At 45.0% G+C, this 24657-nt stretch overlaps 1 protein-coding gene across 1 annotated transcript; it reads right to left on the bottom strand.

Annotated features, from left to right (window-relative positions):
- Positions 1–2649: 2649 nt before the first annotated feature.
- HSF4 (heat shock transcription factor 4) lies at positions 2650–21374 on the bottom strand. Its single transcript, XM_033069870.1, has 13 exons — positions 21252–21374; positions 18305–18413; positions 17171–17298; positions 16265–16389; positions 14383–14458; positions 12906–12970; positions 11150–11249; positions 10314–10438; positions 8339–8563; positions 6958–7063; positions 5629–5694; positions 3999–4086; positions 2650–2947 (listed from the first exon to the last, which is right to left on the bottom strand). The coding sequence occupies exons 1-13, from the start codon at positions 21372–21374 to the stop codon at positions 2751–2753; spliced, it is 1533 nt and encodes a 510-aa protein (XP_032925761.1). The 3' UTR covers positions 2650–2750.
- Between the last annotated feature and the right edge of the window lie 3283 nt (positions 21375–24657).

The following is a 24657-nucleotide window of genomic DNA, read 5'->3' on the forward strand; positions in this document are numbered from 1 at the left end:
GAACTTTAGATTCTTTTACTGTGATCCTGATTTTACCAGCTATATCCACCCTGAGTGGCATTTTAGTTTGAAGAATTCAGCAGCTTTCCCAGCTGTGTTTACTGGGCCACATTCTACATTCACACAGTGAGCACAACCCACCCCTGGGCCCTCACAGGGGAATCTCTGAATGCTTAGAAATGATATTTGCTTGTCACTGAGGACTTGGGAAGGCGAGAAGGAGTAAGGGATAGACAAAGGGAGTCAGAGAAATGCCAGAGCAGGACTAAATGAGAAAAAGGAAACATGTTTAATTAGTGTCTTCTGTAAAACTTTACAAATGTACAGCATAGTGCAAAAACGCAGTCTCAGCACATCACCTTCAAGTAAAATTAACAATGTAAAACGCTGAGGAACACAAGCTTCCTTCTTCACAGGAATGGCTCCTGAGTGCTCTTCCTGGAGGTTCCTCTCTCACCATCAAGCTCCAATCTCATGTTTATAGTAGAGCAAAAAGCCTAAAGAAAAGCCCACGAGCACAGGCTGGAGCTTGCCCTGTAGGACACAGCCCCAGACAGAGCCAGGCCGAGCTGCAGCTGGCTGTGCCCACGGGCAGCTCTCCCCAGGGCTCACTTCCCAACCCCAACCAGACAGTCCAGTCAGACACAGCGTATGCCCAGCCTCAAGCGTGTGACAGGCTCCAGAAAATACAGCAAAACTACTCAGGAGCTTGAAGTTAAGCATGTGCTTCAATACCTTGTTGCATGAGTACATTCAGTGTTAACATGACAGCAGCCTAGAGTGTGGAAATTCAGAGTAGGGTGCAAATCTTGAACATGCACTGTTGGTGTCAGGAGACACCAAGCAGTTTTCAATTACCTATGAGAAAAGAAGTAAACAGAGTGCAACTCAACGACTTTCCATCGCTGGAAAGGGCAAAATAGGGTGGAAATGGGCTGATCTAGGTAAAATTTCTAAGCACAAATCTGTCAAAAAGAAAAACCTTGTCCAGGATACACTCAAGCACATCATCTAAATACCAGGCCAGTGGGGGCTGCTGGAATTTTCCCTTAGTCCTGAACACAAAAACAGTGGCTGGGATTAATTCAGGAGCTCTCACAACCCTGCTCCTGCACAGACCACACCACCAAGGCAGTGACATCTCCCAGCACAGGAATCAGCTGGGCAAAAATGTGCTCAAAAGTGAATGTTTCTGAACTAACACATTTGTTCACATAGTGATAAATGGATGGAGGAAAGGGCTGTGACAGGAAGGTCCATTTTAAAAATGCTCACCTTATCGAGGAGATCTAGAGCCTGCACTCACCTGACTGGTTAGCTACACTTGGGGTGGATGCTGCTTGACCACAATGCTCAGAAATGTGGTTCATAACCAAGAATTGTCATGGCAATGAAGGCAGGCAGAGCATTTCTTCAAATGATACTGGCACAGCTTAAACCTCCCTGCCTAAGCCCTTAGGAGGCCTGAGTTAATTGAATTTCCTGGGTCTGTCCTACTGCATTTGGGTAACCTTCCTAAGGAAAAGCAACTCAGGTAGAAGATACTGAGATAAATAATACGTTCTCATTAGAACTACAGCATAAAAAACAAAGCTCTGCTTTGTTGAGAAACTCAGTTGTCAGAAACCACATGGATGGGGAAGGTTAGTTCAGCCTTTGAGGCTGGTCTCAGATGCACAAAGGACAGAAGAAAAGTTTGTGGGACATGGTGGACTAACCATTCTGCCTCTCTCCTACACTGAGCAGCTGAGAGTTCTTCTAAAAAGGGGATCCAATAAATTAAACTGTTTAATCAGATTCTATACATCAATAAACCAACAGGCACATCTTCAGGGGAAACAGAACAGGTCAAAGTAATGAAAAAAAACCATTGGACTGGACATGGAATACTGAGCCAGCACCAAAACCCAGAGTGCACTCCCTCAGCCCTCTCTGCACACGGAAAATTGTGTGTGCAGAAAAGTATATCCCTTTTCTAGTTTTAAAGTATGGAGTGCCCTGCCTTTATGTAAAAGAAAATAAATTTGGGGCAAAACAAATCCCAAACAACAAAAGCTCTCAACTCAGCATGGGATGTTCTGCAGCCTGTGATGATCTATAGCTCCCCTAAGAGCCAGAGGCACATTCTTGGTGGGGTCACTCAGAAAACAAGCTTCTACACACCCCAAGAGATCTTCTTCCACTCACCCTAGGAGGAACAGGTGCATCCCATCAAACACAGAAAATGGATAAAAAATCTTTTTAGAGCACTGGACTGGCATGTAGAACTATTTTCCTATTAAAAAACCAGAATCAACAACAGGAATCTTAGCTTGTCTGTGCTGCCCCAATAAAATCCAACATTTTTGGATTTTACACACCAGTGCCATTGCAGGCACTAGTCAGGATCACTATTTTATGAAGCCTCAGATGGACTTTCAAGCTATTCTTCACTTAAATTTAATGAAAAGATTTGAAATTTCTAAAGCATTTTCAAGGAAAAAAAAATCCTGGCAAGTTCTCACTCCCGCCTCAGAGCAAGCACCAGAAATAGTATTTTGTTTGAAAAAACACTGAAATCCAGGTGCAGGGAGAGTAATGCAACAGAGTAATGCAACAGCTACTGACCATTTCCATCTACCAAAAAAAAAAAAAAAAGGCACAAAAAGAAACTCTCTCGAGTTTGGCTCTGAGTCGATTTTGTTTCTTTACATTCAAAGCTGTGGATGCGTGGATGGGTGGGAGGGAGTTGTTGTTTCTTGGAAGCTAAATCACTGGCTGTTGTCCATTGAAGAACTCAGGTTTAGAGGGATATCCCCCTGGACACCCACAGAGGACATGTAGGAAGCTATATTTTCAGAAGGAACATAAAGTGATGAATTTTCAGGCAAGCTGATGAGGTCATTCCCAAAGATGGACTGACGGTCGAGGAGGAACTGCTGGGCACTTTCAGGAATGACATCTTTCCCTAGGAATAGACAGCAGAAAATTCAGCTTCTGGAAGGCAGGTTGCCAGGTTTTACACATGTAGAACTGAACAGTGACAAATCCCAACTGCAGCAGCGACTGAGCCTCACTCCAGCACAATCACTTGGAAACACCTGAGTAGAACTTGGAGTCACTCAAATGCCCATTAAAATCAAGGGGAGTCACCAGGTGGGTCCTGCCTGAAAGCTGAAATGCCTCACATGTGAAAAAGGGATGGCTGAATACTGGAGACACTGAGAAGAGGATGTGAGCAGCTGCTCTTCTCCTTCACTCAAGATGTGTCTTTCTCCCTCTTTGTAGGACCAGAAAGGCTTTGCAAACAGGGGATGCTCAAGGACTCTCTTCAGTGTACCTGGGCTTTTAATGCCTTTGAGGTGCTCATGAAAGGGGCTGAGTCTGGGGGTCCTTGCATGACACACAATGAATCAAAACTGGGGCAGGCTCAGGTGGCTACAGCACCAAACTGGGGCTCACAAGAGCCTCTCTTCAGGTCTGTCCCAACTGAACACACATCACGATTGCACAGCCAGGGCAACACTCCTGGATTCATATCCAAGGTCAATGACACACTGTGCAAGTGGCTCAGCTGGACTGTTCCCTTAAGGTCTACTAAAAGGTCTGGAGAAAGAGACACAACCTGTGCCTCTGGCTGCCAGCAGCTACTGGGGCACCTCTTTTGCAGCAGGAACCAGAGGAAGCCCAGGACTGTCCAGCTCTTACCACCCCTACCCCCTGAGATCACCACATTGCTCTGAGCTGGCAGTGAACAGGCAGAGAAAACAATGGAAACACTGACAGTCATGATGGAGACCCATTGCAAAACCAATTCAATTCCATTTACACCTCAGTTTATCCTCCACCCTTTTCCCACAGCTCAGGAATTGGTTGTGGAAACACTGCTGACTGACAATCACGAAAGCAAAATAACAGATGGGGTTTTCTCCCCCAAATGGCAAGCTGTCAATGCTGGACATCACATCTGCCTGAACAACATCCCCCTGCCAAGTCCACAGAGCTGCTGGTGCTCCTACCTGGGCAGGTGTTGTTGAATGGTGGGTTGAACACTTTTGGGGGCAGCTCAGTTGCACTCTTCTCCAGATCCACTGTGAGTCGCTGCATCTTGATGCAAAAATATAAACTACAATGTACAATTATACAAAGACAGGGGAGCTTGTTAGAACTAGGCCATGTCTGAGCACCCACTGCTCACCCCACTGCACAACCCCCACAAGTAACAGCAGCCATCCTCCCTGCCCAGCCTCTCCTCCCAGCCTCACTGCTCTTCACTGAAACAGCCACACCATGGGCTCAGGGGCAGATCTGCCTGAAGGACAGGCTGTGGGAGGTGCAATCCCCTATTCAGCACTGGCTAATATGGTGTGAAGCTCATGTCACACGAGGGGACAGGCTGGTGTCACTGTGGCTGCCATAGAAAGCAAACCCACAGCCCTCTGCAGCCAGTAACAAAGAGGAAAGAGATTTTCTTTCCATTTTCCTATGGATGTCTTTAAAGTGAAACTTGTTTTTGCTTACACAGTGCTCCTGCACATATTGCATCCAGGCTTCTCCATGCTCATGGCTTTCTGTAGGACAAGCAAGAGCTCCTGGGAAATTCAGTGAGCTCAAGGACTGAATATTGAACATTGCAGTCTCCTTTCCTGGCCTTTTCTCTCATGCAATTCTTTTTAAAAGGTTACAGCCCTTGCTTCCAAGACTTGCTGATTAATATTAACTATTTCTTAGACACTCTTTCCTAACACTCAGTAAGTGGAATTACATAGCAAATTCAAAATTATTAATACCTAAAAAGGATGTTAATACCATGAAGAAGGCTTAGAGACCTTTTGCATTTCATTAGAGTCGATAACACTCTACTTGTGCATCTGTAGAGATATCTGGCAGAAGCATCCATGACTTGGTTGTCAACAAGGGCTCTGAAAATTCACTCTCCATCATGCAGGAAAAAGAACCCAGCCATGCAATACACTTCCAACCTTAATGCTTCTGTGAGTCTGTGGTTTCCTTCACTGTTTAATAAAACCTGTTCCTTCTGCACTGCAGAAATATCTGTGTAAGTATCAATTCCAAACAAATACTGCCAAACAATTTCTACTTGTTTCTTCATGTAGGGGCATGCAGGAACCTCTGTTCTAATTGCATGGCATTTCACTGCTCCTGAAACATACAGGGATGGCTGCACTTTGTAAAGGCATATTTTATAAAGAGCTGTGGGACAAAGGCACTTTATAAATCCATGGTATTAGCAGGATGTGACATTCTCACTGAAATAAGTTTAAAGCAGCCAGTTGCAATTAAAGACTCCAGGACACCAACAGTCAGTCAGAGCTTTTATCCAGACAAAGCCTGGCTGAGTGGGAAAAACAGGTCAAGAGTATAATACAACAGTCTCCTGCTGCCCCCAGGAGATGTTATGTGCTGTGCTTTAGCCCACTCTCCCCTCTAGTTATGAAATAACTTCTTCAGTTATGCACAAAGTCTGCTTCATAGCTCCATTATTATTTAGGCAAGGAGATCTAGGGAAGGTGTCCCTGCAGTGGGCAGGAGGTTTGGAACAGGATGAACATTAAGGTCACTTCCACCTCGCCCATTCTGGGGTTCTGTGATTGTTGTTATTTTATCTCAGAAATACACAGCTCTTACCGGGGACAGACTGGCTTCCATTTCAGTCAAATTCCACTCACTCAGAGATAAATTGGGATTAAAGACCTGTTGGGACAAAAATACAGTTAGGGCTCTGAAAGGGGCAATGGTTTGAGATCCTCCTGCCCTCCCCTTCCTGCTGGAGGGTGCAGCCCTGCACCCACTGAAGCTGCAGACAAAGGCTCCTGTGCTGACTTGTGGCACAGCTGGGCTGGGCTGTGGGCACCTGTGCTGATCCATGAGCCCTGCTGCCTGCCAGGGGAGGGACAGCACTCCATGCCACTCTCCTGTCACAAACCAGGGCAGCTGCACACACAAATCAAAGCCCTTTTCTGCTGCTCTTGAGTCCTAGGGCACCCTCAGATTCATTTTACTTTTAAAAGCATTCAGAATTTAGCAGCAGAGGGCAGGTTACTGTTGCATCAGGGCTTTGGTGGCAATTTCTTGAGAAGGAGCTGTTGATTTGGGGCCAATTTTATGACTCATTCTCACTCTTGTGACATTAGCTGCACAGAGGGAAGTGTGTCGGTAACAGGAAAACACTTTCTAATGAGAAACAAAAATTAGAAACCAACAGTCAGTGATAGAGCAGGCCATTAGAAAAGCTTTCTGTAAAATCAGAATCAACCACAGACACTGGGGAACTGACTTAAAGAGAATAAGATTGATTTTTTAAAATGATTTTTCATTCTGTTTATCTGTGCAAGCTTACAGTGTGCCTTTATCTGAAGCACCTCCTCAAGGGGGCATATATTTGACATATGGATTTTCTTCTTACATACAGAGTTATTTGATTATTGGCAAAAATATTTTATATACCAGTTATATGTACAACAGAGAAATAAACAAACCTTCCTATTTCTGCATGACTGCTTAAGAAAAAGCCACCATCCATTTCTAAAGAAAGGTGATCTAAGAACAGAGACTGATAAATACCTCAGCAGAGAAAGGATTTTGCATTGGCTACACTTCCCAGAATATGAATAAGAGGGAAAGGTAGGAAAAACTAAACACAATATGGGAATATCTAAGATGTAGAATATACAGAAAATAAATTAACCCCTACAAAGCAATTACCAAACTAGCTAGAGAGTCATATTAAACCTATTTTACATAAATGTATCAGGCCTCATGTTGATTTATTTACCAAATGCAGTGTTTTGTGCTCCTTTAAGTTCAAATATGCATATTAAAAAAAAAAGGCACAATTTAAAGCTGAAATCTTATGAGCAGGTCAAAACAGAGCTGTGACTCCACAGGCTCCATGAGGAAGATAAAATGCCACAGGAGAACAAGCAGCATGACCTGATCCTGCCCAGCAACACTCACATCCAAGAGGCTGGCAGGCTCCAGGCTGTACTGCTGGCTCCTCAGCAGCAGCTGCAGCCCCTCCAGGCTCCAGTCGCTGCCCTCCAACGGGTCTGAAATATCTGTTCTGAGAAAACACAAGGGGAAATATTGCCACAAAGGAAACCTGCATGGATTCCTACAGAAAGCATCCTTCCAAAAGGATGTTTATGTTTAAATCTCAATCTGAAAACCAAGAGCCCACCATCAGCCTGAGTTTATGCCATAAAGAGTACAACTTGGCAGAGCACACAGGGGACTGGGCAGATGGTGAAACAAATGAGACAATCCCTCCCCTGGGTGACACGTGGTTTGGGGATGGATTCTCTGTCCACATCTCCTCAACACTGGGAAAATTAAAGCTTTCCTCAGAAGAAATCCTTTTAGAGATGCACTTGGAACCAGAACAGGCTGCATTGCCATTCTCCTTGGTCCAAGATGTCTGAATTACTGTTAAGTAATGCTCTTTAAAGGAGTGAGTTTTAGCTGTAGCCATTTACCCTCCAGGCTGCATTTACTACAGACATTCAGCTAAACGAGCAACAGTGAAGGCCTGCTGTGATTAAACCCCCCAAAAGCTATAAAAAATTTCTCTTAAATCAGGTCTTTTGAAAAGGATTATTTTTCTTTTATTAATATGTTTTTAAGCACCCAGTGGATTCAGAAGGAGGAATTCGATTCTCTCTAAGGACTTATTGGAAAATGAAAGCTTTTCTGAAAACCCTGTTAAGTGTTTTGGGTTCCCCTCCCTCATGGTCCTCCTTACATTGCTGCAGCTGCTATCAAGAATGAACTGCAGTTAAGTTCCACATCATGTCCACCCAGCTGCACCACAATTTCCTTCTGCTGGGGAGGCCTCCTGGACACTCCCCCACGACATGGGTGCTGTTGGGATTTCAGTCTCAGAGCACCAGTGAGCACCAGTGAGCACCAGTGAGCGAGCACCAGCTCCCTGGGATCACCCTGGGGCTGAGCCTTGTCACAGTGCCAATCCCCTGGCCAGGGGTGCAGCACAGTCCAGTGCAGGCCTGCAGACACAGATGCTGGTCTGGGCTCCAGCTTTCACTTGGACCTTGGGCAAATCCCTCTCAATGTAAAAAGCCTCTTCCTGCTCCCACAGCTCTGATGCACATCCTCTGACAGCTCTTCCTCTGCTGGGTCCTTTAAGCAAGTGATCCACATGCCCCCTTCCTCTGTGAACTGTCCCCTGGGATTCAGGGGTCCTCTAGCAGGTGCCACAGGTACAGGATGGAGCTCACCAGGCTGCACTTGGCTACTTGAAGTCTCCCTCCCTCCCTGCCCTGGGAATGGGAGGAGAGAGCCATGAGCAGGCAGGGCCCCAGCTCTCCCTGGCTCGCCTCACCTGTCCAGCAGTGCCCTCCTGCCTCTCCTCTCAGGCTGTTGGGAGGTCCCTGGTGGGGCTGCACCACAGCTGCCTTTGCCCTCCAGCACAGACTGAACCATGGCCACGGGCAGCACCGGGGGCTCGGAGCAGCCCCGGCAGCCGGGCAGGGGCACCTCGGGCTCCGCGCTGGCTTTCACTCCAGGGCTCACTGGCTCTTCCTTGATCAGCATGAGGCACTTCTCCCTGCATCAGAGACAAGGCTGAGCATCACAGAGCTGCTCTGCAAAGGCCTCGTGCTACTGGGAAGGGCAGGAGCACAAGGCATTGCTTCCACTTCCCATCAAACTGCCCCAGAAGGTCTTTCCATTTCCTCAGGTGGGCTGAAGAAGCCATCAGCCTCTTTTTCTTTCCACCAAGCTCCAGAAACATGCTCAGCTGGAATATCTGCAGTCACTTCATCAGTCACAGCTATAATGAATTTGCCCCATTCAGTTGTTTTGCAAATATGGAAAATAAATTTCTATGAACTGATCATTTCTTGGGTGAGTGTTAGGGACAGGTTAAAGGGACACTGGGCTAGAGAGATTCCCCTGAAAGATCCACCCTAGAGAGGAATGGGATCGGTAAGACCATCCCATGCAGGAGTTAGGACTGGATCAGCAAGCACTCTAGAGATCCCAATGACACAGGCCAGGATCTTGTGGCCCTGCAGGACTTGAACAGAAGCTGTTGAGATCTGACAGTCATAGTCAGATGTTTTACTTGGTTGGAGGCAGAGGTTTGCCTTTTCCAATGGGAGAGGTGCTCCACATTATTTCCACATGGACAAATGACAATGAAATTTTGTTTAGAAGCATTTTTTGTGTAAAAACCTCTGTGTTACTTGCAGGAGACTTTAGAGCTCCCCATGAACCAGCACAGAGCCAACCTGGAGCTGAAGTGACAAAGGCACAGAGATAACAGGGATGGTAAAGAGCTTTCCTCAACATTCCTTTCACATCATCTTCTCATCTTGTGGGGCCTAAATTCCCATTAGAAGCAGAGCTGAACATCTGATGGGGGTCCTGGCTGGCTCAGATGCTGAAGTCATGCAGACACAGCACAGATCAGAAGCCACCAGATGGCACTCAGTAATTAGTAGAAATAAGCAACTTAACTTGAAGGTTATACTAAAGATTTTCTGCTTTAGAAATGGCTTCCAGTTTGTTTTTGTTTTTTTTAAATCTGAAGCTCTTTACATGCTTCTAGTTATTTTTATGGCTATGGTTTCAATTATGCAACAGATTTACAGGCAATTTCTAGAACTGCTTTGCCTCTAAGCCTGAGAAACTGTTTCCATGATTCATCTGTCTACTTACTTTCCACTGACATAGCTTTAGCTATTTTGCTACTAGCCCTAAATACACTGCATGTCTGTGGCAGGAAGAGATAAGCATTAAAATACCTCTGCATTCAGTTCTTAAGTTACCGGGGCCTTTTCACAGAAAAGTTGTCAAACATCGGAAGTTGTTGTGATGCAACCTTTCTGTTCTCATTAGCTGCTAGATGTTAAATTTGATTGTTTCTTCTTTGCCAAAGCCAAAAGGAAACCCTCCTTTCTCTCTCTCAACAAACCCAACAAGTGTTAATATCTCATTAGTTCATTAAGTCTGAGACAGTCCCTGTCTTGAGGACAAAATATAAAGAAACATGGAATATTTCTCAAAGAGAAGAGTGGAAGTTCTCAGCATGAAACTCAGAAATTTATGCTGTTATTACCCACCTCCAATTCTGAAAATCTGACCCACTTTGCAAACTGGAAAAAAGTATTTGGAAAAAAGTATTCCAAAACTGGAAAAAAGAGATATATCAAGAGATACATCACATCTCTCTATAGAGATTTGTGAATAAGACAGAAACTTTGGTAGAATTACAGCCACAAAAAACTCTTAAGAAGAGTTGCATAAGCATGTTTATACCTAACTCTCCTGTTTTTAATCACAGACATGTTTACCTGTCATTTTCAGGAGGAGATTGCATATTCATGATGTTGGGTGGTGATGCTTCAGTAACGTCGGATATGATGGGTCCTCCAGTGATTGCAGGGCTGCTCAAGCAAGAGGCAGGCTCTGTCGATGGCTAAGAAGAAAGCAAAAGTCATATAGACTTATCCTGCTGACCCCAAAACAAGTCCAAGGCCCTATCTGAGGTGGTTAAGGTTTATTCACTGTGACTTTGAGTTCCCCCTCTATGGAAACCAAGAAAACTTTTACCTACTGTGCAACATTATAATTTCCTCTCACTTTTCCTCTAACCGCACAGAGGTATAGGTGTGAAATAAACCCTGTGAAGTGTCAGCAACCAAGAGGTTCTAGCACTTCTGACATTTTGCCTACACTGCTCAGCTTCCTCTGGAGGGAATGATCCAACACAGCCCAACAGGGCTGTGTGAGCCTCTCATGCAACTCACGTATTTTAACTGCATGACAGAAGTGGCTAGTGCCTGCATTGATGATGCTGGGGATTCCTCAAAGGATACAAAAATCCTCCTTTTAGAGCTCACTTCTTCCTCTCTTCCCTCGAGGTGAACCAGGCTGGGGTAACAACATGGAGAGTTCAGCATGCAGGGTTTGCCTTTCCCCAGCAAAGCCCATGGCCTCTCTCATGAAGGCATCCATGAAACTGGGGAGTTGAAGGAGTTCTAAATGTCACCCAGCTTAGCAAACCTCATTTCTTCTTCAGTGCCAAACTCTTGCCAGATTACATACTCTGTAATCTGTATTATTGCTTCAAACATTCCCCCCCTGGCCAAAGCCACCACAGAGAGCTCAGAGGCTGGGCTGAACCCACCGACTGTATGAAATAGGGGTCGTGGAGGGGGTCTGCAGACAAATGCCGGCTGAACTTGGACACTGGTGGAGCTGAGATCCCGTTGTCAAGCATCAGAGGTCTGTGAAGAGAAACAGGTTTGTCTTCCAGCATGTACTGACTGGCTCCTGGCTGCTCATACACAAAACATCCCTCAGCCAAGAGCTCTTCTCCCCTCTGTACTCTGGTTCTCCTCAGCTCTAAGAGTCATTCTGGCCCGGTGTTATAGGCAAGGAAGGCCAAAAACAGTTTTGGAGGAGGTCACCATTGAAAAAGAGCATTAACCAAACAGAGAAGGGAAGGATGCAAACCTGCCCATCCTGCCCAAACCTAGCCAGAGCCCCCAGGCAGCACTCTGCTCTGCACCAAGCTGCTCCAGGCTGCACACCATCCTTTCCTGCAGCCATTTAGAAGAGAGGCAGGACAGCCGTGTAAGATAAAACACTATGGATGAAGATATACACACAAGAGCTGAGGTTTCTGGAAGACAGACCTTTGTGTTTCCAAGGAAGCAAGAACTCAAATTACCTTACAAATTACAGTTGGTTGTGTGAGGTGTGATCCCTCATCATAAGGGGGTCAATACTGTTGCTGGGCAGGTAGTTCTGTGCTCTTCTGCCCTTTTCTCACTAATTATTTGCTTTTTTACAGAAAAGCAGTGGTATGAGACATTTCTTGGGCTGCAAAGCTTTTACAGGGAGGACACAGCCCTGACCATGAAAATTAGAGGTCAGATCCAGCATCTCATTTCTCTGCTTGCCCACTCTACTGCAGGAAAATTTCCCCAGTCATGAACCTCAGCAACTCAGCAGCTGCTATTCTCCCCTTGAGCCCTCTTCTTTGCTAGCTGCAGTGTTCAGCTCTTCCAAGAGGCTCAGCAGAGGGGTAGGCAGAGATGCACTTACTGGCTTGTACAGATTATGGGCTCATTCATTCAACCCTGAGTTGCCTTTACAATCCTCACAAGAGGAGTCAGTCAAGAACATGGACACTGACTTAATGAAAATTGATTCCTTTGAGCCACGTGTGGGAGGTCTGGCCCCTTTCTCTGCAGAATGGAGAAGTTTCCAAGTTGTCAAAGTCCACAAAGTAATAAAGGTGGGAATTGGAGGCAGGTCCCTATCCTCAGCAAATTCCACTCAATACTCTCTTCCCCTTCTTTAAATTACAAGCACCACAAGGCATGAGAGGCACAGCTGCTCTCCTGAAAGGCACTAAGCTTCCTAATTCAAGTTGTTCTACTCACTTGCCTTGCAGAGCCTATCTAAAGTTACCCCTCAGCTAGAATTTTTCCTCACCTTCCCCTTTGTAAGGCTTGCAGGTTAACACCACCAAACCAGTGTTGGATACACACCACATTCAGTGACTGTGGCTCAAACTGAAGGTGTCTGTGGATTGGCTGGACCCAGCCCTGCTCCCACTGATGACAAGTGGCAAAACTGGAACCCGTAGGACCAGCAGTGGGGTCCTGCCCTTCAGCCTCCCCCTAGTTAGCACTCCCATGTCCCACTGCGCGCTGTGTTCCCCAAATAAAGGTCACGAGCTGACATGGTGCTTCTCTAAAGAGCAGTGAATGGGGCCTGTCAGCAGGTCTGACTCTGCACTTCAGCCCATTCATTTCCCATCACCATGGAGCCCTGGTCCGGTGACCGCCTGCCTGGGCGAGCTGAGCTTGTGCTTTTACTGAGGGGGCAGCATTATGCACCCGTGAGCGTGTGCACCACACACGGGTACTTACAGCTTCCTCTTTATCCCAGTGCTGCTGGGGCTTGATTGGAGCTGGCCAAACAGAAACTGAATCAGCTGTCAGGAGAGATCAAAATCCGGTGTTAATCAGCAGAGTGATTCAGCACTCCCTGCTCTCGCAGCCATTCTTATCTCACACATTCCTCCCTCCCAACAGCACCCCAAAGCTGGGAGCAGCCATGGAATTCAGGAGCCAAATTGCATGAGATATTGGAGCCTGGAAGAGAAATGAGCTGTCCAAGAGCTCAAACAGCCTGCCTGGCTTTCAAGAGGCACAGCCAGGTGCCTGCTTTGTGCAAAGGTTCCTGGATGCATGTGCTCAGCATTTTCTCTCTCCACTTCGTGCATTAAGAACTTCAGCTGATCCTAATAGACTTGTGAAGTGCACATGCAAACATTCTTAGGCCTGGAGTTAGACCTGGATCCATTAAAGTTTACAGAGACATTTAGAAGAGGTGCTATAAAGTCTGACAAAGACTTTGCAAGTGAAAGAGGCAGCTCCCTACAGAGAGCCTGGATGGAGGTCTGAGCTTTTCCAGTTGAGCTTTTCAGTTCTGTGAATGTCAGTGTTGATACAACAGGACGCTAAAAAGGAAGCAAAGTAGCTTTGGAGAGGAATCACTTAGCAACATATTCCCAGGTCAGCTTGAACTTAATGCTCTGCTTTGACCTCCTAACAAAGAGAGCATTATTATTATATATCACAGCTGGCTCTTACTCATTGCTCAATATAACAAAATAGAGTTGCATAAAAGCCTCTACAATGAAGCATGTGGCTGGTCCTGCCTCAGAGCTGGAGGAAGGCTTGATAGCCTCGTGCATTTCTGCCCAGTCCTATGACTCTGTGATGCCACGTGAGGGTCAGAACATGGGGACTGGGATATGTGACGTGCTCAGTCATGTCAGCACCATCCAGGAATCACTGGAGAGGCCTTTTCTATACTGGTCACGCTAGATTTTAAGGGAGATGGCTCTGCAGTCTAAAAGGTTGGACAGTAATTCCTCAACTACACCAGTAACACCAGAAAATGTAATAGTTGCTGTTACATTCCCCCAACGGGGTGATGGGTGGCCAATTCTGACACTACTGGTGCTGGCAGGAGTGGGGATCCTTCATGAACAAATGGAAGAGGAAGATTTGGGAAGCCCAAAGGCATTGGTACAACCAGAACACAGCCAACACAGGGCAATTAGTGAGAGTTGTGCTCTCTTGCTCAGGATTTCAACAGAAAAGTGGCTTCTAACATGACAGAAAGCACTGACAGGGAAATTACAATCTGTTGCTTAGGGCACAGTCTTTGCTTTGGTAATGACCTGTTTCCATAGGACACATAAAAGCACCACACAACTTAATGGGAAAATAATTACACTGCCATATCACAGTGTGGAGATTATGGGACAAGAAAAAAAAATCAGAGGAGGGTACAGACCAGGCAGCACAAGCAATTTGGAGTTTATATGACCACTACCTTGTTGATGACTTTCTGTTGCTGTGAGTGGTTCTGCCGGAGAGAAACAACCTCCCGCCAAAGAACTTCATTTTGCCTGAAAGTGAAACAGAAATTTTCCATGAGAACAGAAACATCAACAGCCCATGGTGCTGCCATGATGCACAGTAGATTCAACTGTGCAAAGTCTGTCTCACTTCCGGGCTCTTGCAGTGTTTGGCTCTTTTCAGCTGTCCCAAACAAGCTCACACAATTGCCTTCCTTTTTCTTCCTTGACCTCAAAAGACCAAAGCATGGAGGAAAAACAAATAAAGAGAAGCTAACAATTATAGGGGAAGGGAACAAGAGGACACACACTTTTGTGGAACATTTGGCCCAAACTCGGAATTTCAGCAAGGCCTGATTTGTGACTGTGAGTTATTTCCATGCTGCAAAAGGTTTTGCCAGCCAATTTATCTCTAGAGTGTGTGGATGTACCTAAACTGTCAGGCCAGTAAAATCTACCATACAGGTGAAACTGATAGATCCTTCTGCTTTTTAGTCTTTCTAGTGTGGATGGATGCTAGAACTGGGAAGGTAAGGTGCAGAGATCTGAAGAGCACTGTAGAAGAGCTTGTAGAGCAAGAATCTCTGCAGTGAACTTTCTGTGCTGGTACTGACAGGATTTTCAGCAAAGCAGCATTCCTTAGTCTGACAGCTTGTACTGGAGTTATGGCCTAATTGCTCTTCACCAGTGTAAATTTCTTAACAAGGATCCAGCTTGGGATTTCTCCTCTGCCTTCGTTTATATAAATCATACTTTTTTCATCAGTTGAGTGCAATTTTGCCAGGTGGAGAGAGAGAGCAAGCAAATCAAAAGGGAGAATAAATTAAAATCAAGGCCAAATCATTAATACTGGAACTCCTTAAAAATTAAATCAAATGCAAGCCCAGGAACTCATTGCTGCTGTATCTGGATTTCACAGTGCAAACTCATGCATGTGCTAAGTGTGGGAGTCATTAAAAACTGATGTAGGATAAAAATATGTGTCTGTTGCACATAAGGAGCTGGTCTGGAATGAAATTTCCCAGCATGCAGTGTTCTCTCAAGGCCCTGAATGACAGTGTCATCTGGTTGTGTGTCATCTAAGCTCTCATTATAAAAGAAATGAAAGTCTATTTGATTATTCAAGTGCTTTTTAAACAAAGCTCTCTGTAAAGATTAAAATTTTGGATGCAAATAAAAGCTTCTCCATGATTTATAAAACTATATCCACTTCCTAAACTTTTAGTGACCATATCTGAGTCAGAAAATTCCAATCTCAGACAGCTGGAGATCAGGCAGCCACATGCAGGAAGCATTGCATCAGCTTGGTTTGCTCTTACCCAACAATTCTGGCCATGTCAGATGACACAGCCTCAGGGAGATGAGTTCATGGACTAAATGATACAGAATTTCTAATGTTATATATTATAACATACTATATTTTTTAGGCCAGTCATAAATTTTGGAGGTAAATTATGGTAGAAAGGTAATTTCTTAATAGCTGGAGTGGACTCCACCACATTTCTGCCAAGGACTCTTGTATGTGTGAGAGAGTTACATCTTTATCACCATTTCCACCATCTGGAGGAAATAGTTATCTAAGTCCCCAGGTTATGCATATTTCCTGCCTGACCTTCTCTCTGCTTTCCTCATCTGTGAAGGGAAAACAAACGGGACAGAGAGGCTGAGAATTAATCCATATTTTGCAGATCAGGTGTGCAGAGAAATCCTACATGTTGTTGTCTCAACAGATCCCTGGTCAGTCCCTGGCTCCCTGGGAAGGGAAGTGTGCAAGGCTCCTCCTTTCAAGCATTCCCCACGAGCCACTCCAGAGAAACAAATGCCCATAAGAAGCAGCCTGAGTAGGATTCAACTCACTGCTTCATGTCCTGCACTTGACACTCCATGTTCTCCTGCTGACTTCTCAGTATCTGTACCTCGTATAGCAACCTGCTGAGGTCCTCCTGGCGCATCTTGGTCTCCTCACTTTTCACTACTGACACCTGAGGAGAAAAAAATCAAAGGGAGATTTTACCTGTGCAAGTAGGGCCATGGACAGAGTCATTGTGGTGGCTCAGGTGCAGAACTGTCACCAGCTGAAATAGCCAAATAGAGCAAAGTGCAGGACAAATTCATACAGAGGGCCTGCTGGCAAAACTACATTCCCTGTCAGAGTGGGGACCTCAAATCAGCTTGGAGGGAAAACAAAAGCATTTTGAGTATCAGGGAGGAATTGATCTAGATTGATTTAATGTTTTACTTTAACTACAGAGATACCAAATCAAACCTCATGTTTTACAGGGATGAGTCTGACATAATGCTTCAAATTGACATATCACATTTAGATTTCCAAAAGGCTTTTGCTCAAGTCCCTTTTCAGAAGTTGCTACACTAATTCAGTTGGAGAACAACACTTTGGGGATATTAATAACAGGTTAAAAGACAGAAAACAGAGGGCAGGTTTTCTCTTGCATAAGAAAAAGAGATGGCTGTTGAGGACCCTGCAGGACTTATGCAGGACAATTCTCCAGGAAAGTAGTAACAATTCAAAGGCAGAGGAGTGGGAAGCAAGCCTGGCCCTGCAGCACTACACAAATATCTTGTGATACAGAGCAACAGAGCAGAAAAATACACACAAAACTCTGATGCAAGCCAAGCCTGCAAACCAAGAACCCAAGTGCAGGTGTGTGTGGGGAGGACAGGAACAAGACTGGGGTGATGCTGCAGTTCTGCTGAGCAGGACCTGGAAGGTGCCTGCTCCCCCCACCACACAGTGCCCCTCACCTTCCTCTTGATGTGCTCCAGGAGGTGCTCGTGGCCCTGCAGGAAGCAGAGGTGCTGGAACTCAGTGTCGTCCCGCTCAGGCTTGACAAGCCCCCCCTGCTCGATGTTCACCACCTTCCTGAAGCCATCTGCACAGACAGGACACGGCTGATGGGCCAACAGGACCCAGCACTCCCTCCAGCTCCCACCCTCATCACTCCTGAAGGCATTTCTCATCACCCTCCACACTTTTTGAGCTGCCAGTGCTCACACCTGGACATGCTTTTGGGCCATATCCACCAGAAACCCAGGGCAAGGGAGAGCCCTGGAGCATCCCACTGGCCACCCCTGCCACAGCCTCTGCCATGAAAGCCTTTCCACCACGGGCACATTAGCCTGCCAGGAGCTGAAATGCCAGCTCTTAGGGAATTCCTGTCTCAAATTGCAAGCCACAAGGATTCAGGGGAAGGTTTTTCAAAGGCACAGACCATCAACAGGTGCCACTTTTGGACAAAAGGTCACGTGCACATTTGGAAATCTGCTTTGAGTACTTCCTGGAAGTCTTCAAAAGGTTTCTAAGCTGTATTCAAGGATTGGTCTGAAATTTGCAAAAATGCTACTATAGAGTGAAATAGCAAAGTTAAAACTTGACTAAGGAACTTAATTATTCATTGAAAAAATTCCAAGAATTATCAGAACAGTCATATTGTTGAACTGGTTGAAAATTATACCTAAACCTCCTTTAAGGGGTAAAAATGTCTGATCAGCAAAGCAAGGTTTGCAGGGAGAACTGTCTGTTACTAGTTCAGTGACAGGGCTGGTGAAAGGGATAAGCTCAGGGCACACGACCCACATAGCTCCATATAGGATAAAATGGAAAATGAATAATAATAGGTCATTAAATCAATGCAAGAGGAGAAGAACACCTGGTAGGTGAAATATAATCTAACAGAAATTCCATGCTGGAATTTAAGGTAAACACAAGGAGATCACTGCCCAGGGATCCAAGAGGCCAGATCCTCTTTGGCAAAATCAATAATGCCACAACAAGCCATATACATGAGACCCCAAACTTTTCTCTGCACAATTCTCTGCCATGCCTCCTGTCCCACTGTCACCCCCCAGTATCTGTGGGGCTCACATGTCCACACTTACACATGTTCAGCTGCCGGACGAAGCTGGCCATGTTGTTGTGCTTGAAATACTTGGGCAGCACCTCTTTGGCAAAGCGGCCTTGGTCGAACACATGGAAGCTGGTGCCATTCTGCAAAGGAGACAAGGACAAGGGCAAAGTCAGGGGAACATCCCTGACCGTGAGAGGGGCCCAGGAGTCCTACAGCAGGGACAGTCTTGTTCTCTGAATTGTCACCTTGAAGCTAAGAAGAGTGACAACAGCCCTCAATGACAGATGTGTTCCTTTCAGTTCCAGTACAGTCAGGCCTCTGTGGCTGCAGGTTGATCATTTTCTACTTTTTGTCACTGCTTAATTGAGGGTCCTGAACATGAGAAAGAAACTTTTGTCCCCAAATAGCTGGTAGGTAGTCTGTGATTGTCCCCTCTTGCATGGACTTCATAGAAAGATTCAAGTCTTAAGGCTCTGAAAGTGGCAATTTCCATTGTAACCCTGCCATTATATCCTACTTGTTCAGATCTAACCCAAATCCATCTACTCCACAGTACAGCAGTCCTGGAGGCAGCACTGCCTGGAGACATGGCACAAGAAACACAGCAAGGCAAGAAGCAAATAATCTCTGGAGACATCAGAAGCTCTACATTCCTTTTATTAATTATTTTTAATAGTAAACAGCCACAAGGGCAACCCACAAAATGTTGACAGTCACGCTTTGCAGTCCAAGATAGCAACACACATGTTAATCAGATAAAGCTTCCATTTCTGGGGTTGCATTGCAAAGATCCATGACTGCCAAACAAGGCAAAGTGCCTGGGATTGCTGGCAGAGAAGATGCACTGCAGGCCATGTGCTTTCCCTGCCTGGCCTTCTACCTGCTGACAGCTACATCAGTGCAGTGACATCAGCAGATATTAGGGACTTGCCTCGGCTGCAGCTGAGTTTCAAGGCACAAGAGCTGAAGACACCAGAGCCTGCACCATGTTGGCAGGGAGGGGTCTGAGACCAGCACACCACAGACATCCTCCTGCAGTGTTCAGTGCTACTGCCAGCAGTCAGAGGTGTGTCAGCCTGGGTGGGTATTCCACAGGGGCTGGTTTGTGACACAGGACAGTGTTTTGTAAGAGCCATTTTTAAGAGGCCATTCCTTTGAATTCAGGGCCACAAAGGTCTCAGAAGTTGGCACACCCAGAAAGGTCCCTACAGACACAAGAGATTTTGGGGTTACTGGGTGTTCACTGAAGAACTGTGCATGTGTCAGTTTGTTCCCACATTGCAGTTGTGCCTTGGCTGTTTTACACCACAGGAGCACAATCTCAGAGAAACTCTGGAAGTCTTCTCTGCCTAAAGCAAAACTGACTCTGCAGCACGACAATCGAGGCAGATGCTTATCTTAACTGCTTTTGACAGAACCACCAGGACAGACACGTTGTGCTCTGACAAGACAAGTGCTAGTCCAGGACTTTGCCAGTTCTCCCTTACTGCACCTTCCATTTAAAATATTAATTGAATTACTTCTTGCCCAATCTACCACGGATACAGAGAGCAGACTTTTCCACTTTACAACAGACTTTAGTGTATACATAAGCCATCACTGCATTTCCACCCCATGTCTTCTTCAAGCTAAGAAACAGTTCACAGATCCTTATGGGTCCTATTTTCTAGAAGCACTGATTACACCCAGAAATCTTAGGTATGCACACAGTCTCCCAGATCCAACATCACCAATGCATAGAAGCTGCAGAATAAGAGCAACATGGATACCTGCAACAATGGGAAAATTAAACACCTAAAAGCTTTACCATAACCTCCAAAGATGTAGTTGCAGCCTATGTTAGTTTGCAGGAAAGCAGAGCATGGTGGTGGTCAGTGAAAAATAACAGTGTTCTAAGTGTAACAGAGAGGGGACTATTCATACAGGTTAGAAAATAATTTCTAGCCTTAAAATCCTTATTTAAAACACACAATACCAAAACTTAGTGGTTCTCAGAGATATGGCCATATAATACCAACATCAAACAACCATGGTCACATATCACTGCAGCTCAAATCCCGTCTCAGGTTTGAATGAAAACTTTACTGGACACAAAGTGTGTGTAAGAAAGGCTGCTTTAGAATTTTTTTACTATCCCCCTTTAAATTTGCTTGTGTTACAGATTCTTGATTTTGAAAAACAAGTTTATGCACACAGCTTATCTAGTAACTCCCTGCTGAAAACAAACCATGTTATTTGCAGCAAGTCTTAGGTGAAAAGCACAAAGTGTTGTACAAGGGGACAAATAATTTTATTTCTGTGATTGTACTTAGCATATTAATGACTCTGTGACAAATAAGAAGCCCAAGCAAAGCAATCTATCCCTATGAAGCTGCACAGACAATATATACCCATATCACCATGATCATCACACAGACTTGTTGAAAGTTCAAGTAAAACTCTTTGAAAATTATTTAGGATGCCAGAGTGAGATCTTTTTAAATTATAGTTCTGAGTCTGAGTGCTGTTTATCTGCTGCCTTCTACCTAGACATTTGTGAGAGGCTCTAAGAAACCCAGTGAGATAATAGCAAACAGTAGTGAAACTTTTTAAGGGCTTTGCACATTTCCTAGAAAATGTTAAAGAACTGCAGATTCAAGCAAGGTGAAAAACATTTCTCTCAAAGCAGGTGGAATTCTTAGAATTAGAACATTAGACACTTTTTAGGATGTTCCAAGTGAAATGTGCAAATATTATAACTAAAACACCCACAAAACAGTCACCCCTCTGAAACAGAAAAGTCAGGATATTTCAGACAAATAATATCAAGTATATCCAAAAGTGCCTGTATTTGAATCCTAGTTTTTGCACTCTGCCAGTAACTGGGCAGCACCTGCAAAGCAGAGGGCAGCTCCTGTGCCATGCAGGTCTCAGGCCTTACACCTGGCTTTTCCTTGTTGTTGCAGGCGTTAGTGACACCCAATATACGTTGTACTTACAGAACTCCAGCAGATGAGATGGTTCGTTTCAGGGTCTTCCACCAGCGTCCAGAGTTTTGTTAGGAAGGCTGGGACATTGCTGGAGTATCCATCCATCACCAGAGAGCTGGGTGAATCCTGCATAGCTTTGCAGTGTCCCAGCTAAACTGACCCCATTGCCCTGGGAGCGCCTGCTTCCCTGCACGCGCCTGCGTCCCACAGAGAATGAACCACCCAATTTTATCCCAGGCCAGTGGAAAGTAGGCGTCCAGGGAGTCACATCAGCAGTGCTGCTCGCACTCTTAAAAACTCAGCACAATGGGATGGCATCACCAGCCCCAGAGAACAATACACAGAATGAAAATGCACTGCAGCCGATCTCGCAGAGCTGTGAATAAATACGCAGCGTCATGCAAAGGGAACACGTGCTGCCCACCTTATGCTGGGAGGTGAGCAAGTCACCAGAGCAAACCCACCTGCCCAGAGTCTGTGGGACACCCAGGCACAGAAAGCCCAGGTTTGTGAAGGCACCTGAGTTGTTATTTTGGCATTTTCTTGTTCTAAACTTTGGCTGGCACAAATGAACGAGAGCTGGCCAGACTCAGGGCTGTACATCTTCAGCAAGACTTTGAAAAGTCAAAATTGTAAGCAGGTTTAGCTATTATGTTATTTATCCACAGAAATTATTTAGCTCTAGCCTGGGAAAAGAGGATGCTACAAACAGCTACACATAGAATCTATTAGACAATAAGGTTTTATTATTAACATAAAAGTTTTACATAGCTCTAAATACATGTGTGGCTTAATGCCAGGGTCATTTCAAATCAGAAACTGCTATTTAAATTACATAATAAAATATAAAATCAACATTAAATTTTCCTGAGGTCCTTAGCAAAAACTTGCAAAGCTCAACAATCCTGCTAAAAAATGAAACAGCTCTCACCTGATGCCTACAGAGTCCTTTAAGGCCAAACACTGAAAGAGTCAGGAGGTGAGAAGAGACAAGGTAAGTAAGTGTCATGATAAGGATAACAATGCATTAATTTTTTCTTGCCATTTTCAAAGGGCAACTTAGAACAGTGTACCTAAGAATGTGATATTTCCCCTGAAACCCAAATCACCATTAGTGACTGACAAAACCCAGCAAGCAACACAAATTTTACCTAAGCAGGTGCTGGTCATGCAGATAATATCACACACAGAAGCCACCAGGTCAATAGTGCCATAGCAGAGTGCAGTAGGTGTCTGACATGCTCTGGAAACAACAATCAGGTTATTCCTGCAAAGGTGCTTGGACAGAGGACCCCATTCCTCTTACCTGACCTCTGTGAAGTGCCAAACAGAGCTGGAAGGAACAGCTACAGCCCCTTGTCTACACACCTGGAAGACTCTGTGTCCATCTCAAAGAGAAAGATAATACAATATTCAGACAAGGATTTCCTCTTGGATGTAATGCCACAGACATTTTGCCAATTCAGTAAGGTTTAAACATGGGAAACCTTCCAAAACTGCAATTAATTCTCAAGAATCCCCATTGAGAAGAATAAAACAACAGCAACAAAAAAGGAACAGAGACACACATTAGGATTTAACTCCCAAATCAAACTGGGACTACAAAGGAAGTTAAAAAAAAATCAAACTTGTAATTTCCCCATATTTTTGAATTTGAACTTTAAAAATTATGAAAATCTCTTGGTAAGTTGTTTCACAGTTTTTTTTCAATCAAACCTAAGAAGCTAAGTGATACTTTTCAAGAGCTAAAAATGTCAGATCAAAGCTTTTTTGGGGGAAAAAAGGTCTTTTTTCCTACAGTGAGGTTTTGCTTCTCTGAGTAATAAAAATGCAAGGGAACTTTCTGGTGCTGCTGCATTGGTATTCAAAAAGCTGAGACAGATTTCTCAAACTGTGGGGGAAAAACCTCTTTGCAAGCAGAAGCTCTGCACAGAAAACAGCCTCACATATCCATTTTTTACTGATTGTGCAACAGAAGGCCTAGAGTAGAAACCAGCAGCTTAATGACAGTTGTCCTTGCCTGTGATGATATGTTGCAATTTGGGAAAAAAATCTTTTTTAACTTTGACTCCCCTTTGCAGAAACTGCACTTACAATGTCTGACATAATAAGGGAAAAGTTGTATTTTAATCAACCTTTTCTGTGAACTATAATGCAGAATAAGTGCCTGGGAAGAAGGTTTAGAGTATCAGATCATTACCTAACTTTTCCATTTGCCTTCTTCCAAAATGTGCTGCACCTGTCTTCTAGATTTCTGCACAAACAAAACTACCACGACCTGTTTTTCAGCCCTCTCATAACCAAGCAAGAGATTTTTAAAAGCAAACACTCCCCTTCCCAGGCCAGCACTGGAGTGTGGGCCAAGTCTCACAATCTCACTCTGAATTTCATGGCATGACCTCTTGCTGTGGAAGCCCCAGGTCGCAGAGTCACAGCATTACCTCAGCAGTGCAGGTTTCATTTAAATGAAAACCTGTGCACCAAGAGAGCCTCCAAGAAGGGTCAGAGGTGAAACCCACGAAGCAAGTATGGAGCAGACACGCAAAAAGCGTAACTCAGAGGGGAACACAACTGCACATTTTTCTAGAATGTGCTGCTTTCAAGCATGACTCCTTAGCTTGAGTGTGAGGTGGCAGCAGCACAGCAGCTGTGCTATCTTATCTACCATCGTTAACAGAAACAACCCCCTTCCCACCCGGCTACAGCGGCCAAGTGACACAAGTGACACCGTCCTGCTTCCTTCCTGGGACCTCAGCAGCTTTTGCCATTTTCTCTGACAATCACCTTGATACAGCTCGGACATTGCTTTTCTATTTCCAGCTGTTTTTAATACTGCCTCCAACACAGAGTTCAGCTGCTTTTGTTTTATGATTTCTTTGAAGCCTGTGGAGCCATTAAGAAGGATTGTGAATCTCATGGACAGTAAGAGTGTGCTTTCTTTAGCCTTCTGACTGCTGCCAGCTCAGGGCAGCCTGTCCTATCCCAGCCCCTCCAGGCAGACCTGCCACGGAGCCCTGACACCCCAATTTTGTGCCAGCTGAGCCCCAGTGAGCCCCAGCCTCTCCCCTCACTGCCATCTTTACTTCTCAAGTGGGAAACAACAAGCTGAAACTCCAAGTGCTCATCAAGCACTTTGATTTCGCCCCATGGGATGCTCCCAGAAGGCAAAAGACAGCAGAGGAGAAACCTGGGGCTCAGCTACTGATTCTTTTTTTATCCCCACAATACACAGATTGGCTTCAAGGAGAAAACATTTCCAGGACATGGGTGGGTGATGCTCCCCTCAGTAATCACGCTGTGGTTCCCACCTGATTCTGGCAGCCAGCGGTGCTTCAGGTTTGGTTTTTGTAGTGAAATGTTGGGATGTCCAGGTTCGTTTAGCCCCATGAGACCTTAAATGTATGAACTCACTCAA

This window comes from Catharus ustulatus, chromosome 11, assembly GCF_009819885.2.
Source record: "Catharus ustulatus isolate bCatUst1 chromosome 11, bCatUst1.pri.v2, whole genome shotgun sequence".
In the NCBI taxonomy this organism is placed as follows: domain Eukaryota; kingdom Metazoa; phylum Chordata; class Aves; order Passeriformes; family Turdidae; genus Catharus; species Catharus ustulatus.

Coding starts and splice junctions, on each gene's coding strand:
- HSF4 (XM_033069870.1), bottom strand. CDS start 21,374: ATGCAGGATTCACCCAGCTCTCTGGTGATGGATGGATACTCCAGCAAT. Junction 11,250..12,905: donor ACTGGGATAAAGAGGAAGCT/GTAAGTACCCGT, acceptor TTCTCTTCACAG/ACCTCTGATGCTTGACAACG. Junction 10,439..11,149: donor ACCCCTATTTCATACAGTCG/GTGGGTTCAGCC, acceptor CTTTCTTCTTAG/CCATCGACAGAGCCTGCCTC.